General features: G+C 39.1%; 1 protein-coding gene across 7 annotated transcripts; it reads left to right on the forward strand.

Moving 5' to 3' along the window:
- The first annotated feature begins 4 nt into the window (after positions 1-4).
- HNRNPK (heterogeneous nuclear ribonucleoprotein K) lies at positions 5-11,897 on the forward strand. Of its 7 annotated transcripts, none has more exons than XM_012472125.2 (17): positions 5-122; positions 2,165-2,244; positions 2,325-2,409; positions 2,788-2,885; positions 3,776-3,832; positions 5,319-5,362; positions 6,235-6,307; positions 6,819-6,890; positions 7,393-7,506; positions 7,820-7,948; positions 8,648-8,955; positions 9,084-9,138; positions 9,438-9,521; positions 9,899-9,914; positions 9,993-10,075; positions 10,474-10,643; positions 11,363-11,897. In XM_012472125.2, exons 3-17 carry the CDS (start codon positions 2,352-2,354, stop codon positions 11,394-11,396), a joined length of 1,395 nt encoding a protein of 464 aa, XP_012327548.1. In that variant the 5' UTR covers positions 5-122; positions 2,165-2,244; positions 2,325-2,351; the 3' UTR covers positions 11,397-11,897. The 7 variants fall into 7 exon arrangements, with proteins under 7 accessions (XP_012327548.1, XP_012327551.1, XP_012327549.1 ...); XM_012472128.2 differs by having other exon boundaries at positions 11,423-11,897; XM_012472126.2 differs by lacking the exon at positions 5-122 and adding an exon at positions 386-503.
- The last annotated feature ends 3,947 nt before the right edge of the window (positions 11,898-15,844 follow it).

A 15,844-nucleotide genomic window follows, 5' to 3' on the forward strand; every position in this document is an offset into this window, starting at 1 on the left:
TGCGCGAACGAGAAAGAAGGAGGGCGCTCCAGGCGACAGTACTGCAGACGCCATTATCCTCTGTTTCTCTGCTGCACCGACCTCGACGTCTTGCCTGTGTCCCACTTGTTCGCGGCCTATAGGTAATTGGAGTTATTGGAGCTTGGGTATTTCTGATTCTGGCAAGAGTCTGGCCTCCCTGAGAGGCTCCGTTGACTTTTCCCAAGCCCGGGTTTTCTCGAGCCCTTAGTGGCCTCAGAGCCCGAAGGGAGGTGCTGGCGGGAGGCGGGGTTGTCGCCTCCTCCGTCGCCTTGATTGAGGTAGCCTTGGGCCAATCGCTTCGCCCTCGCACCATCGCTGAAGCCCTAGCAGCCAATCGGGCGCGACGGCGGGGAGGACGCGAGAAGGCGGGGGAGGGGAGCCTGCGCTCGTTTTCTGTCTAGCTCCGACCGGCTGAGGCGGCGCGGCGGAGTGACGGCGGCCTCGCGCGCTGAGAAGCCAGGTTAGGGGAGCGACTTGTGGAGGTGAGGGTCGGAGGCCAGTTTTTCCTTTTGAGGGAGGCGTTCTGGGGGCCGGTTTGGCGGTTGGCCGCTTCTCCGAGTGGGAACGTTGCCCGGTGTCCCCTCCCCCACCTCCGCCATTTCCCTGAGCATGTATCCGCAGTCCGCGTTGTGGTCCTAGAGACTTCGGGGATTCGCGACGCATGTGCCTTTAGGATGAGCTGGAGTTATATGGCCCTGGGAACTAGGAACCTCGTGGAGGAAAGAAGCCTGGCGGGGGGAGAAGGCCGCTCCGCCGCTCTTTTTGTATGGGCCCCGCCTCACCTTGGGTCTCCCGGCCCGGGGTCGGAGCTGGAGCGGCGGGATGGAACGGTCGGGGCTTCCTTGGTGGCTTTGTCTCGGGCGGTGGGGGGAGGATGCGGGGGATGGAGACCTCGGGACCGCGTGGTGGGTGGGGGAGGGGGGGTCGTCACTCGGCTCCGCCTTGTAGCACGTAGTCGCCATTACGCGGGCCGCCATTTCCTGTCGGATCCGGGTGAGGAGAGGTGCGGCGCTTCTGCTGTCGACTCTCGCTTTTTTCCAGTCCAGTTACCCGGCTGTTTGCGATCCCGGTACTGGGAGGTGGGGAGGGGAGGGCGTGTTTGCGTTTGGCTGGCCGGGCACATACTTAAGAGATTTTTCGGGGCCTGGGGACTAGTGACTGCAAGACCCAAAGGGTGAACAGCACGCGGCAGCGTTATTCGTACAGATAAACCTTGCTGTTTTGGCTTAACTTCTTTACCCAAGTCTTCTCCCACCACACCTCAGAAATTGAGTGACTGCTGGGCCAAAAGGATGTCGTTTCAGTTGTTAGGACAGCAATAAGTCGACCCGTTAACCGTGTGGAGAATGGGAGGCATAAATGTGCCTCGATTGTTGGCTCTCTGCTGTCTAGCCAACCTTCGAGTAGAGGCCACTTGTCAACTCTTAGTCCCGACAAGAGGGAAGCTTTAAAAGGCTGTTTGCAGTCCTGTCGGCCGTTCTGACACACAGACTCTAGTTTTTGTATTACATGCATAATTGTCGGTTGTACTCTGAAGCCTGATTTAAAATAGTCCGCTAGTGACTGTTAGTTTTCAAGGGCTCCATTAGCTTCGCTGAATAATAGACTGGTGGTAGCAGGTTGGGTCTGGTCCTATATTAGATTTTTGGATTTATCCCTCCTGTAGGTTTTTCTAGTTGTTGTTGGATGTGCTCGCAATTGCCGTTGTGTTTGTAAACTTCCTAGATGTCACAGAAGATCGCTTCAAGCATGAGTCGAAAGAAATAGAAAAGCAGTTAGAGGTTTTAATATAAAAATAGTTTTTCCAGTGAATAAGATGAAATTGTAACTTTATATAAATGTATGCTTTGTGGATGGCATTTATCTTTTCAGGGTTTTGTGAATGTACTATATAAAACAATTCATTGCTGCGGTGGAACTTAATCCAGCGGCTAAGTTAGTGTTCTAACTTGGGAAAAAATCAGTCTCCCTTGAATTTTGTATTTTTTAGGCATTTGAATTGTGAAACACTGAAATGAAGAATCAAGTCTTAGAAATAGCTAGTTTCTTGGGGTCAAATCAGTGAGAGTTCGCTGTAATCAGAAGCAAGTATTCAGTAATAAAGAAATAAAAGCAAAACTGATCTGTGCGTTGGTTCTTATAGGCTACTGCAGCACTGGGGTGTCAGTTGTTGGTCCGACCCAGAACACTTCAGTTCTGCTCTGCGAGGATATATAATAACTGGTATGTTCTAGAAGCAATGTCTCTTTTTTCAGCTTGCTTTCCAATAAGCCACGTGTACTAGCTTCTTTATTTTTCAACAGATTGGTGTGTCCATTTAATACAAGAATATGGAAACTGAACAGCCAGAAGAAACCTTCCCTAACACTGAAACCAATGGTGAATTTGGTAAGAAGAAATTTTAATTTTAACAGTATTTTTTATTCTGCTAATATTGCCTTATGAGTGTGTGGTGAAATTGTGCTATTACTGTTATAATTTTGATTTCATTCCGCGATTTATCAGTTACATCTTAGCTTTTATTTAGGAAGTAGAAGTAACTTCCTATATGATTTGCATATAAAGAATTTTTTCTTGGATTTTGCTGTTTCGAGTCCTTTGAAGTATTTTGTGTTTGGTGCATGTTATAAAATGGAAGCATAAGGTTCAAGTCTGTAACAGTGCCTTTGGCCTTTTTAAAACATGCCTGAGATTAGTAACAAGTCTTTTAAAACAGAATGAAGTTGCTTTGAGACTCTGTTTTAAATCTGAACTGTTAATTTTTAGGTAAACGCCCTGCAGAAGATATGGAAGAGGAACAAGCATTTAAAAGATCTAGAAACACTGATGAGATGGTTGAATTACGCATTCTGCTTCAGAGCAAGGTATACATTTTATTCTTGAAAATTTGAAGGTGGTTCGTGGGCTCTCTAGAAATCAGAGCAAAGTTTTACATAGATTGGAGAATGTAAAATATTTGTTTGTGGTTCTTTCTAAAGACTTGAAGGGCCTTGGTGGTTTTATTATTTCACTAATAATTAAGATTAAAGTCTTTGTAGTGAACCACTACAGGTCAAACTAGGAGGAGGGTGTGATTCTTTTTGAGAGAGAGTTTCCCTCTGTTGCCCAGGCTGGAGTGCAGTGGCACTATCTCGGCTCACTGCAACCTCGACCTCCCCGGTTCAAGCAGTTTTCCTGCCTCAGCCTCCCAAGTAGCTGGGATTACAGGGCATGTCACCATGCCCAGCTAATTTTTATATTTTTTAGTAGAGACGGAGTTTGACCAAGTTGGTTAGGCTGGGCTCAAACTCCTGACCTCAAGATCCACCTGCCTCGGCTTCCCAAAGTGCTGGGATTACAGGTGTGAGCCACAACTCCTGGCCAAGGGTGTGATTCTTAAAGTTAATAGATTAAATCTTAATTATGTGTGCACTTCTTAGGAAGCGTCTTCATTAGCAGTTTATTGTTTTATCTCATGTCACAATATGAAGGTACCTACTAATATTACTTGATTTATCAAAGGGGGATATAAAATCTGTGCTTAGTCTTATTTTATACTCGGTGTATTTCTGACATTGAATACGCTTATTTAGTCCTCAAAGCACTTAGAATTACATTTTCGTTTTTGGGTTGTTTTTGGCCTGGTCGTTTTTACATTCCCTAATAGATTTTTATTGAAACAGATCAGAGGATTTTTTAGTGAAATCTAAGAGCATGGGTAGACATTCATTTTAGGGAAAGACAAAGTAATTTTTTGTCTTTGTATCTTCTCCAGAATGCTGGGGCAGTGATTGGAAAAGGAGGCAAGAATATTAAGGCTCTCCGTACAGACGTAAGTATTAAAGAGTTTAAACTACTACACAGTCAGCTTCAGTTTGTATGTCTATAGAAATTTAAAGATTTACATCCTAGAAATCATTTAATAGTTTAGCTACAAGACATTTGTAATAATTGATCACAGAGTTGATTTCGAAGTTATCCATTCCTGTTTTAACAAAAGCCCAGATTGAGCAGGGTGGGGTTTATATTAAACCTCTTCCCATTCTAATAACGAGTCCACCAAATTATTCACTTCATCTAATTAAAATAACATCTTAATTAGAAATAGCGACAAAGTATAAAAATCCTTGATTACACCATTTCCTGTATGTGAATCAATTACAGTATTACTGAAAACCATTGAAGGTGGCTGGTTAAATCCAGAAAATCTGTTTTTGTTTTCTTTGGGAAGAAAAATGTCCATCTGTTCTTTAACAGCTTGCACATGGAACACAAAGAATTTAATGTTAAGGTTGCATGATTTAAATATGGGTAAAGAATAGAGTAGGCACTTAATCTAATAATTGGGAAACTGTTTGTCAATGCCTATGATTTGTTTGAGTCTTCATTTTACAGTGGGTTGACTCTTGTGATTAGACACATTAAATGTTGGCAGTGCCAGAAGTGAGCACATTTACAGGACTTGGTTACACCAAAATTTCTAAATTTTTTTTCTCGTAGTGTACACATTTCTTAATGTTTTTCTTGCTAAAAAGGAAGCAAATAATAACTTTGTGTTGAGTACTTATTTGACAGTATTTCATTTCTCTCTTGGTCGCAGATCTTTGTATGTTTCTCTTGATTACTGTAAACTGAACTTGAAAATTTGTTTAAAATTTTACAAACTTGCCGTTAGGATCTAGGAATGCGTTTTAAACCTCCGGAAAACCAAACCAGTCTTTTATTAGTTAGGGTTTTTGGTGGTGTGGGAATTTTTGTTTTGTCTTTTATAAACCTCTCTCCTCTTAATCCAGATGTTCTATATAATTATCTGGGTTATTAATTTCCCCATTTCCTCAAGATTTCAGTAAACTTTGAGTCAGGTTTTGTGTCTACCCTCATGAGCCAGCCTGCTACTGAAACATCGTTTGTTTTTCTTAAAAAAAAAGGCTAGAAACCATCATTTGAGGTCCTTAATGTTAAGCCACAGTCAGATTTAGAGAAGTCCATTATTGTGTTAGTCTTCAGAACAACTTAAGCTTGTTTCATTAATTGAGAGTATGAGTATAGTTTGTATTAAATTAAAATTTATTGCTTTTCCCCCTTTTCCCTCTCCTTGTTTTTTTGGCCATATATCTCCGTTGCCCATGTACTGGATCGACTTACCCCTGCGTTGCCCACCATGACGTTGGCCCATCCGCCCCTGAACGCCCATGTGAAAACCCTGGTTGGCTATGCCCAAAAATGTGCTCGTTGCCAAACGGGTACCATACTTGACAACTTCTGATTGAATGCCCATGCCCAATGCCAACATCCACGAACGCCAATGACCAATGCAGTACAATGCCAGTGTTTCAGTCCCAGACAGCAGTGGCCCCGAGCGGTATGTCCCAACAGTTTATGCCTCACTGCCTGATTAGAAAGAGAGAAATGTATTTTATTACCTGCCTTTTATATAATTAAATAGTATCCCCTTTAGACGGTGTATTGTTTTTCAAGTTTCTGTCTTATTTTCCCCATTAAGTCTTTTTGTCACTGAACTTTTACCGTGAGTTGCCCACCGAAACGATCCACTAATTTTATTTCGATGGAAGGAGCACAGCTTCAAGTGTTGCATATTTGCCGCATTGTAAATCAAATTGTTACCAAAATAGTCTCTCGCTCTGTCTTTGTGGCCCACCTTGCTTCCCAACATTGCCTGTTCATAATTTTTTCTGATGAAATGCTAACTCTGGTTCACTTTCCTTCACTTCTCATTTGTGTTGTCTTTGTTTTGTCTTGCATTTGTATTTGTTTTCTTGCAGAGCCCATTAGTGATCTAATTTCTAACTGGTATTCATAACCTTACTCCAGATACAATGTTCACCACTTGCATATTCCCCCACTTTGCCTAAGAGAAGGTGTGCCAGTTTTACCAATGTAACAGCGAGGGTGTCCCTAACTTAGTGGTGGCGGGGAACATAAATATTCAACTCTGCTTCAGTTCTGGTCAGTTTATTGCCCACTTAATCTGAGCCCTTCCGAAAGCCCATTCTCTCTGTCTCTCTGCAAGTCTCCTAATATTGTTATCATGTCTGTATTGGGTATAAAACAAAATGCATGTGAGAAATCTATAAATAGGCTACTTTAAATGGGGAATATTAAATAATTGTATGTTACATCTCTGTAAAAGTTTGTATGACTTGGTGACACACACAAAACTCATTTTTCTTTTCCACCTTTTTTGTACTATCTGGTATTTGTGGTGTTTGACAGCATATTGAGTATCAGTGCTGATATTGAAACAATTGGAGAAATTCTGAAGAAAATCATCCCTACCTTGGAAGAGGTAGGCTCATTTTTTTTTTTAAATGTATTTGATAATATGAGGGTGGGGAATGTTTATGTTGTTGTATTGGGGCATAATAGGGGAGATGGAAAGACAGTGGATATGACAGTTTGTAGCAGTATCTTAACCTGCTACATAATTTTGTACCTGCGTAATTTGTTTTAAAAAAAAGTTGGCCACTCCTGGAGTAGATATGAACTTACTTGTGGTCATGTGCTTTCATGGGTTTAGTATGCATTTTCTGGGCTTTAGTTTTAGAAGAGAGATTTTTAAAATTAGAACGTTTGCGGGAGTATGTTGAAAAGGAGAATTATTAGATTGTTAGGATTTTAAGATTGTACATAATTTACTAGGTTTATATAGAAAAGTTTTATATTGTCTTAATGTTGAATAAGTTTCATTATTAAATAATATAGATTTAAAATATGTTGTAGTAGCTTTACCAATATATGCGACAATAGCCTGATCACGCTAGACACTTAACCTATTACTCTTATTTTTCTACTTTCAGGGCCTGCAGTTGCCATCACCCACTGCAACCAGCCAGCTCCCGCTCGAATCTGATGCTGTGGAATGCTTAAATGTATGTCATAGTGCCATTGAACCCCACTGAAGTATGGAGCCTGGCCCATAGGATCGATTATATTTTTAACATAGTGTGCTTTTCCCATCTCTATAGAAAAAGGCTTAAAAACATGATACATGAATGGTCTTACAACTCACTGTTGACCCTGCTCCATGCTGCAGTGGGAATTAACTACATTTGCAAAGTGCTTTGCAGTCATTTTTATTATGGTGTTATTTGAATGTTAATAATAATTTTGTGGTAACAGCGACATGCTAAATGGCTGCAGTGTGGGTATGGTGTTGCAGGACCTGAAAATAAAATAGTTTTTTAAGGTGGTGCAGAATGTCCTTTTTGGGCCTGGCTATTGAGGATAATAAGCACATAACTGGTAAAGTTATTGAAATATAAATTCAGGTTGCTCACTGCAACAGTATATTATTGTTACGCTTATAGCAGATAAGTGTGTATTGGGGAATTGCTGATTTGAAACTAAAATTTTGTAACTCTCCCTCCACAGTACCAACACTATAAAGGAAGTGACTTTGACTGCGAGTTGAGGCTGTTGATTCATCAGAGTCTAGCAGGAGGAATTATTGGGGTCAAAGGTGCTAAAATCAAAGAACTTCGAGAGGTAAAAAAAAAATTCTGCCATATTTCTTGCTAGAAAGTAAATTTTCACATAGACTTGTTTCTGTGGGCTTGTCTTGCTTCTTCCCCTCTGAGTTCCCTCTGAAGATTGCTTATCACAGACAAAAATATCTGGCACTACTGGACATGTTATTTTGTAAAAATCTTTACATCATTGCAAAGTCCTGTAATATTTAATGAAACATTTATATTATGGGGGGATAATTGTTGAATTCAATTGCTACTTTCACTGAACCCAGAAAAGCTAATTTCTAGTACTTTTATTCTAATTATATTTTTTATGCTCTTAATTATAGAACACTCAGACAACCATCAAGCTTTTCCAGGAATGCTGTCCTCATTCCACTGACAGAGTTGTTCTTATTGGTGGAAAACCCGATAGAGTTGTAGAGTGCATAAAGATCATCCTTGATCTTATATCTGAGGTACTTCAGAACATTTTTGTTTACATTTGATTTTATGAAACAAAGTGATAACCTGCAAAAGTAGCTTCAGATCATTTAGTCTTACAGTCTTTATTTGTCCTTTCCCTGGCAATTTTCTATCACCTGGCTTTAGCCATCACTTTAATTTAGAAATGGTTTTGGAAAAGTGGAGAGTGGTCATTTGTTGGTGGTATTTTTGTAGCCTTTGATCTTTTGAATGAATTTCCTATAGTGTTGATTATGTCTTTGCAACTGTGCTGCAGAGCTTCCTATCTCAGGTGCCTCAGTATGGATTATAGGCTTGCCAAGATACTGATCTCTTCAGCCCTTAGGATGATCCATAGACTCCATAGGATGGTCACTTCTTCATAGACCCCTTTGTAAAATGTGCATTGTAGTTTGTCATGTGTAAAATGTGAGAGCTTTGTGGTTTCTTAACAATCTAATCGTGTAAGAGCAAGCTGTAATTTTTCCCTGTAGAGGCAATAGAACTCACTTTTGTTTAGGATTTGCCAAAAGTATTGCATTTCTTGGGAATCCCTTACTTTGCTACTGTTAGCGTTGCCATAATTCCCATCTCTGCCTCTAGTACCTCCTGGTGGGGGAATGACTTTTTGTTGATGATGATGATGATGATATTAGAAGGGTTGGTAGGAAGTGGAGCACTTTTTCTTCAGTTTGTTCTGTCTCTGTTTTTAGTCTCCCATCAAAGGACGTGCACAACCTTATGATCCTAATTTTTACGATGAAACCTATGATTATGGTGGTTTTACAATGATGTTTGATGACCGCCGTGGACGCCCAGTGGGATTTCCCATGCGGGGAAGAGGTGGTTTTGACAGAATGCCTCCTGGTCGGGGTGGGCGCCCCATGCCTCCATCTAGAAGAGATTATGATGATATGAGCCCTCGTCGAGGACCGCCTCCCCCTCCTCCCGGACGGGGTGGCCGGGGTGGTAGCAGAGCTCGGAATCTTCCTCTTCCTCCACCACCACCACCTAGAGGGGGGTAAGTTTTTTTCATCTGTAAATTACTAACATACAAGAGGCTGTGCTTAGCTGTAGATAAGGTAGACTTTGATTTGGTACATGTGGCATGTAAACAAGTTTAGATTACAACAAGTACTGTGCTTGCAGAGACCTGATGGCCTATGACAGAAGAGGAAGACCTGGAGACCGTTATGATGGCATGGTAAGAGCTTTGGTTTATTACCAGTGTGTGTATGTAACTGCTGTATGGATATAGTTCACGTTTTGTTGAAGGTTATAGTAATTAAAAAGCTTTTCTTAAAAGTAAATTTTGTTTGAATTACCCAGTTAAATCATTACTTCTATTTGCTGCTGCAGGATTGGAACTTTATTGAGCTTTGTTCCCCTCAATTACATAATTGCCTATACATGTACTTTTTAAATAATGTAACATGCAAATTAGGTATATAAAAACAGCTCTATAACAATGCGGGTTCATGTAAATATTTGTCTCTAACATAGGTTGGTTTCAGTGCTGATGAAACTTGGGACTCTGCAATAGACACATGGAGCCCATCAGAATGGCAGATGGCTTATGAACCACAGGTCGAGTATCATGGTTGTTCGTGTGTATATCAGTGATAATTTAAGATGCTTACCTGCTCTCCAGTAAGTTTTTTATTCCCCTGAGGATTGTCTTCTGAAGTTTACTCACTGAAAATAGGGAGGATACAGGAGGACTTTGGTTTCCTGAGTAGAGGGATTTATGGGTATTAAAATACTTGAATAGCAAAGCTGGGTGCAGTGGTGCTCACTCAGAATCCCAACTACTCAAGATTCTGAGGCAGGAAGATCGCTTGACCCCGAGAATATGAGACCATTCTGGGCAACATAGCAAGACCCCATTTTGTTGAATAAAATTTTCTTAAAGTACTTAGTAGTAATTACAAAAGCAAAGTAATTTTTTTTCTCTTTGTTTTTAGGGTGGCTCCGGATATGGTAAGTTTTCTCCTTTGTGAAATCAAACATTAATATCATTTTTTTTAAAATGAACTTACTGCTCATTATTTAAATCAGATTATTCCTATGCAGGGGGTCGTGGCTCATATGGTGATCTTGGTGGACCTATTATTACTACACAAGTAACTATTCCCAAAGATGTAAGTATCTTTAATACTACCAGGAATGTTTTACCATTTTTATGATTATTTCTCCTTTAATTCTAATTCAGAAGGTTTTAACAAAAATACACCTTTAGGATTGAGGTTATGATAATGGGCTTTAGTGAGCTGTGATGTCTGCAGTTTGAGTCTTGGCAAGTGATCAGTTCTATTAAAAAAGTAGCTAAGAGGGTTTTCAGCCCTAATTACCTAATTAAGGGAAACATTAGTAAGTGTGACATAAATAGATTGTAACTCAAACCTTGACAGGTTTAGGGAGCATTAATCAGTTAAGAGTCTGAATAACTAAAATTTAATACACTTCATTCTCCTTGAAAATACAGGTAGTAAATTTTAAAAGTATATCATAAACACATACTTTTAAAAAATCTTTTCAGTTGGCTGGATCTATTATTGGCAAAGGTGGTCAGCGGATTAAACAAATCCGTCATGAGTCGGGAGCTTCGATCAAAATTGATGAGCCTTTAGAAGGATCCGAAGATCGGATCATTACCATTACAGGAACACAGGACCAGATACAGAATGCACAGTATTTGCTGCAGAACAGGTCAGTTTAAGTTTAGCTTTGTGTTAGCTTATACATACTAAAACCTTTAAAAAGCTTTTCTTCACAATTGATTTTTTTCTTTTAGAAGCCATGGTGTCTCAACCTTTTGGGGACCTAACTTCTAAACATTCTAATAGTTTGCCTTAATTTTCTCCTGCTTTCTTACTAAAAACGAAGACATTCAATACTAATCTTGCTGGAAGAAGCTTTAACCAACCACTCTCATTTCTCTGGTGAAAACTGCTGCCAAAACCACTTGTTACAAAATTGTACAGAGCCTGTAGAAAATATAGAAGATTCATTGGATATTGGCCTAGTTCTGTGTGGAAGACTAGTGATTTTGTTGTTTTTAGATAACTAAATCGACAACAAATCACAGTCTGCCATATGGCACAGGCCATGCCTCTACAGGACAAATGATTTGTGCTGTAAAATGCAGCATTTCACACCTTACTAGCATTCTTTGTCTTTTCTACCAAATATTAACAACTTTCAATTTCGTTTTCTTAATTCTGTTCTACTAATGTCTGATTTACTATTCATCATTTTTCTTGACACTTAACATTGCTTTAATTTGTAATTGCTAATGGTTTTTGAACTCTTCTAATTGTAATGGACATGTTTATCATTTTAATTTAGCATTGAAATTGTCTTGATGTTGATTAAGATGTTACGAGCAAAAATTCTAATTCGCACTTTTTTTTTCTTTTCTTTTATAGTGTGAAGCAGTATGCAGATGTTGAAGGATTCTAATGCAAGATATTTTTTCTTTTTTATAGTGTGAAGCAGTATTCTGGAAAGTTTTTCTAAGACTAGTGAAGAACTGAAGGAGTCCTGCATCTTTTTTTTTTTTATCTGCTTCTGTTTAAAAAGCCAACATTCCTCTGCTTCATAGGTGTTCTGCATTTGAGGTGTAGTGAAATCTTTGCTGTTCACCAGATGTAATGTTTTAGTTCCTTACAAACAGGGTTGGGGGGGGGAAGGGCGTGCAAAAACTAACATTTAAATTTTGAAACAGCAGCAGAGTGAGTGGATTTTATTTTTTGTTATTGTTGGTGGTTTAAAAAAAATTCCCCCCATGTAATTATTGTGAACACCTTGCTTTGTGGTCACTGTAACATTTGGGGGGAGGGACAGGGAGGAAAAGTAACAATAGTCCATATGTCCCTGGCATCTGTTCAGAGCAGTTTGCAGAATGTAATGCTCTTTTGTAAGAAACGTTTTATGATTTTTAAAATAAATTTAGTGAACCTATTTTTGGTGGTCATTTTTTTTTAAGACAGTCATTTTAAAATGGTGGCTGAATTTCCCAACCCACCCCCAAACTAAACACTAAGTTTGATTTTCAGCTCCTCTGTTGGATATATAAGTGGATCTCTTCTTGGGCATAGGCAAAATAACTTGGCAAACTTAGTTCTGGTGATTTCTTGATGGTTTGAAAGTCTATTGCTGGGAAGGAATTCCATCATACATATTCATGCTTATAATAAGCTGGGGACTTTTTGTTTTTGCAAATGCTTGCCCCTACTTTTCAACAATTTTCTATGTTAGTAGTTGTAAAGAACTAAGGTGGGGAGCAGTACTACAAGTTGAGTAATGGTATGCGTATATACCAGTATTCTGATTGGCAGCAAGTTTTATTATCAAAATAACACTTGGTTATGGAAGTGACTGATGCTGAAAAAATTGATTATTTTTATTAGATAATTTCTCACCTATAGACTTAAACTGTCAACTTGCTCTAGTGTCTTATTAGTTAAACTTTGTAAAATATATATATACTTGTTTTTCCATTGTATGCAAATTGAAAGAAAAAGATGTACCATTTCTCTGTTGTATGTTGGATTATGTAGGAAATGTTTGTGTACAATTCAAAAAAAAATGAAAAAAGTTCCTGTGGATGTTTTGTGTAGTTTCTTGGCATTTGTATTGATAGTTAAAATTCACTTCCAAATAAATAAAACACCCATGATGCTAGATTTGATGTGTGCCCAATTTGAGCAAGGGTTGATTGACACATGTAAAATTTGTTGAAACATTCCTCTTAAAAGGAAATACAGTAATCTTAATTTTATTTATATATATAATGTGTGAAGTATTTTTCTAGCATTTACAAGTGAAAGCTGGCAGGGGTGGTAGATGCAAAGTTGTAGTTGGACTCATAATTTATTAAAGTGGTAATCTAGCAAAATGAGAGCCTAGTTATCCAATTTTTTTTTTCTTACAGTTAGCCAGAGCTTTCCTTATGTTACCTATAAGAAATTTTGAGTGAGTTACTTGGTTTCTTTTTCTAAAATAGCTTTAGTTTGATGTTTGAGAATATTGGAGATAACGTAAAATAGCTGCAGAGTATGGTTCCTATCTCATATACCTAAAATATTACTTGTCAACTTCCCAACTGTTCAGAAAGCTTGAAAACAGATTTTTGTTTTTGAGACAGTGTCTTGCTCTTTTGCCCAGGCTGAAGTACAGTGGCATGATCTTGGTTCACTGCAACCTCCATCTTTGGGACACAAGCAGTCCTCCTGTCTCAAAACAGATGAACAACTATATAGAAATGGGTTTATGTAATTCTTGAATTTAGGTAAGAGGCTTGTGTATAATAGAATGTCAGTTGGGCAATTGAATTCATGTCAGTAGTAATAGTATGAACAGAAATGCTTTTTAAGGGAATTATAGTTGAGTGACATTTAGTTTGTGGAGGGGCATACAACGTTCTTTTGGTTAACAAAAAACATGAAATGTCAAAATATCACTTAAGATTAGTGAATGCTACCTGTGATACCGTTTCCCCCAAAGGTGAAAGGTTAAATTGCCACCTGATAGTTACTTAGTCTCTCTCTTGGGGTTGCTTAGGGTGAAATGAGCCCTTATCCCTGAGAAAAATTAATAATAAGGACATTTTAGTCAAATTGTTACTCCTACTGGAGGAAAGCATCCCTAGAGCAAATGCTGGGTTTCAAAGCTTTAACCTGTTACCTATAAATGAGTTATGTAACACATGGACTGTTAACTGAAAATGTTTTCATGTTTGCATTTTACAACAATTTTAGATCTTACATGATCCTACTGAAGAATATCTGGCATTGATATCTTGGATATACACCTTTGGGAGGGAGGGGCCTTTTACATTACCATTACTATTGATCGGTAAATGATATTTAAAATTTGGGTGAGAATTGAGACAGGTTGGGAGAATTTTCACAAAGGGTGGGAGAAGTGAACATAAGCTCTTAAATGGAATATTGAGCCAATTTTGTAAGAAGTTACTGGTACATAGGCTTAGTTTAAAAAATTTAGCATAACTTTGAAAATCAATTAACAAAACGCCAACATCCGTTGGCAACCAAACTGTATTAGTTATCAAGAATTTAATACTTTGCCCTACTATTCAAATTTTGTTTCCCTTTCATTACTGTACTAAGACATTTAATAAAATACTTGGGTCCTAAATGTGGTAACCATTCAAATACGTAGCAAAGAGAATCAAGGAACCAAACAGCAAGTTTTCTTTTAAAAACCCTTTCATTGGCTTAAGTTGTTTTAGTACTTAAAATTATTCCATACGAATTAGGCAATGAATTGCTCGAGATTGCTTTTAGGTAATTTTCTTTAAATTTTAAGACCAATGAAAACTTTTCATTGTTTAGTGCCATCAAAAATAATTTTTACTGGAAAGGTGTTCAATCTTGAAAGTGATTAGAAGTAAATTAGCCCTGTGCAGTGACTCACACTTGTAGCCCCATCATCTGGGGAGGCCAAGATGGGCAGATCTCTTGAGACAGCCTGGGCAACATGGTGAAACCCGATCTCTAAAGAAAATTAGACAAGCGTGGTGGTGCACACCTGTAGTCCCAGTTAGGTTTGAGGTTGGAGGATCGCCTGACTCCAGGAAGTGGAGGCTGCAGTGAGCTTTGATGGCACTGCTGCACTCCAGTCTGGGTGTCAGACCTTGTCTCAATCCAGTAAATTTTTTTTTCTTTTTTTTTTTTTTTTTTTTTTTGTCTTTCTCAATCCAGTAAATTTTTAAGTTAAAGGGAACCAAAGAAAGGAGAAGTACTCTTTTTTTTTTTTAAGATGGTCTGACTGTGTCACCCAGGCTGGAGTATAGTGGTGCTATCTCGGCTCCCAGCTCAGGCCATCCCCAGAAACCTTCCTGTATTTCAGCCTGAGGCAAGACCAGTGGGAGATGATGAGAGCAGAAACTCCAGATGGGTTGAAAAGGACACCAATATCGGAGAAACAAGGCACTAGCCTCACTTCTAATTTGGAACCCTGCAAAGTGTTCTATGACCACGTGATAGAAAGCACAGAAGAAATAGAGAGAAACCATGTTTTGGCACAGAAATGATCTGAGATTACAGACATACCCCACAGAATTTCCTTTGACTCCCATATGTCATAAGAGGGACATCAGTTGAGAGCCAGTGGGGCTTGGGATGGGATCATAGGGTGAGTATGGTTACTGCATGTCAGCAACTGTAAGATAAAAGCCCAGCCTGAGGCTGGATGGAGATGGCAGAATAGCAAAAGATTTGCAGTACCAGTGAAAGCCAAGGCGAGATCAATTTAGTCAAGGAAGACCATGGGGTTAAGTGCCAGTTATACTAGTTTTGGTCATTCAGTAGTACCTTTGGCGAGGGCAGAAACCAAAATTCAGACACCTGACAGATTACACCTCAGCTAGAGATCAGACAGCTTGCTGACACCGTTTCCTCTCAGGAAAGGGTAACACCTAAACCCTAAATCAGGATAACATCTAAACTTCCCTTTGCACCCAGAAGATATCTTGGAAACATGAAGGGAAAGAAAGACCTTGAAGAGAAAGCAAACTGCCCTAATAAGGGGTTGACCTTTAACTATTTCCCATAGGTGAGACCGTTTAAAACTGGAAGACTTTTTTTCTGCTATCAGTGGGAATGGGAATTTATGAGAAAACTCAGTCAAAGAAAGCATATGTAGAAATTTACAGACCCTGGAATTCCCAAGAAGCAGAAGAGTTAAGACCAATGCTATCAAACCATAAATTGTAGGTGGAGGTGGTCTCACTGGGGATGGGCCTTCAGATCATTTATTCATATTTTGTGTATCAAATTGGCACTCATTCTGTGTATAATTCAGACTCCAGAACTTGGGATCAGGCTGACACTAATCTCCAGCTGAGACTGCATCATGGTTTGACCAATTTTCCCTGCTTTGTG

Source organism: Aotus nancymaae, unplaced genomic scaffold (genome assembly GCF_030222135.1).
Source record: "Aotus nancymaae isolate 86718 unplaced genomic scaffold, 86718_ANA_hifiasm-v0.15.2.pri h1tg000041l, whole genome shotgun sequence".
NCBI classification, from domain to species: domain Eukaryota; kingdom Metazoa; phylum Chordata; class Mammalia; order Primates; family Aotidae; genus Aotus; species Aotus nancymaae.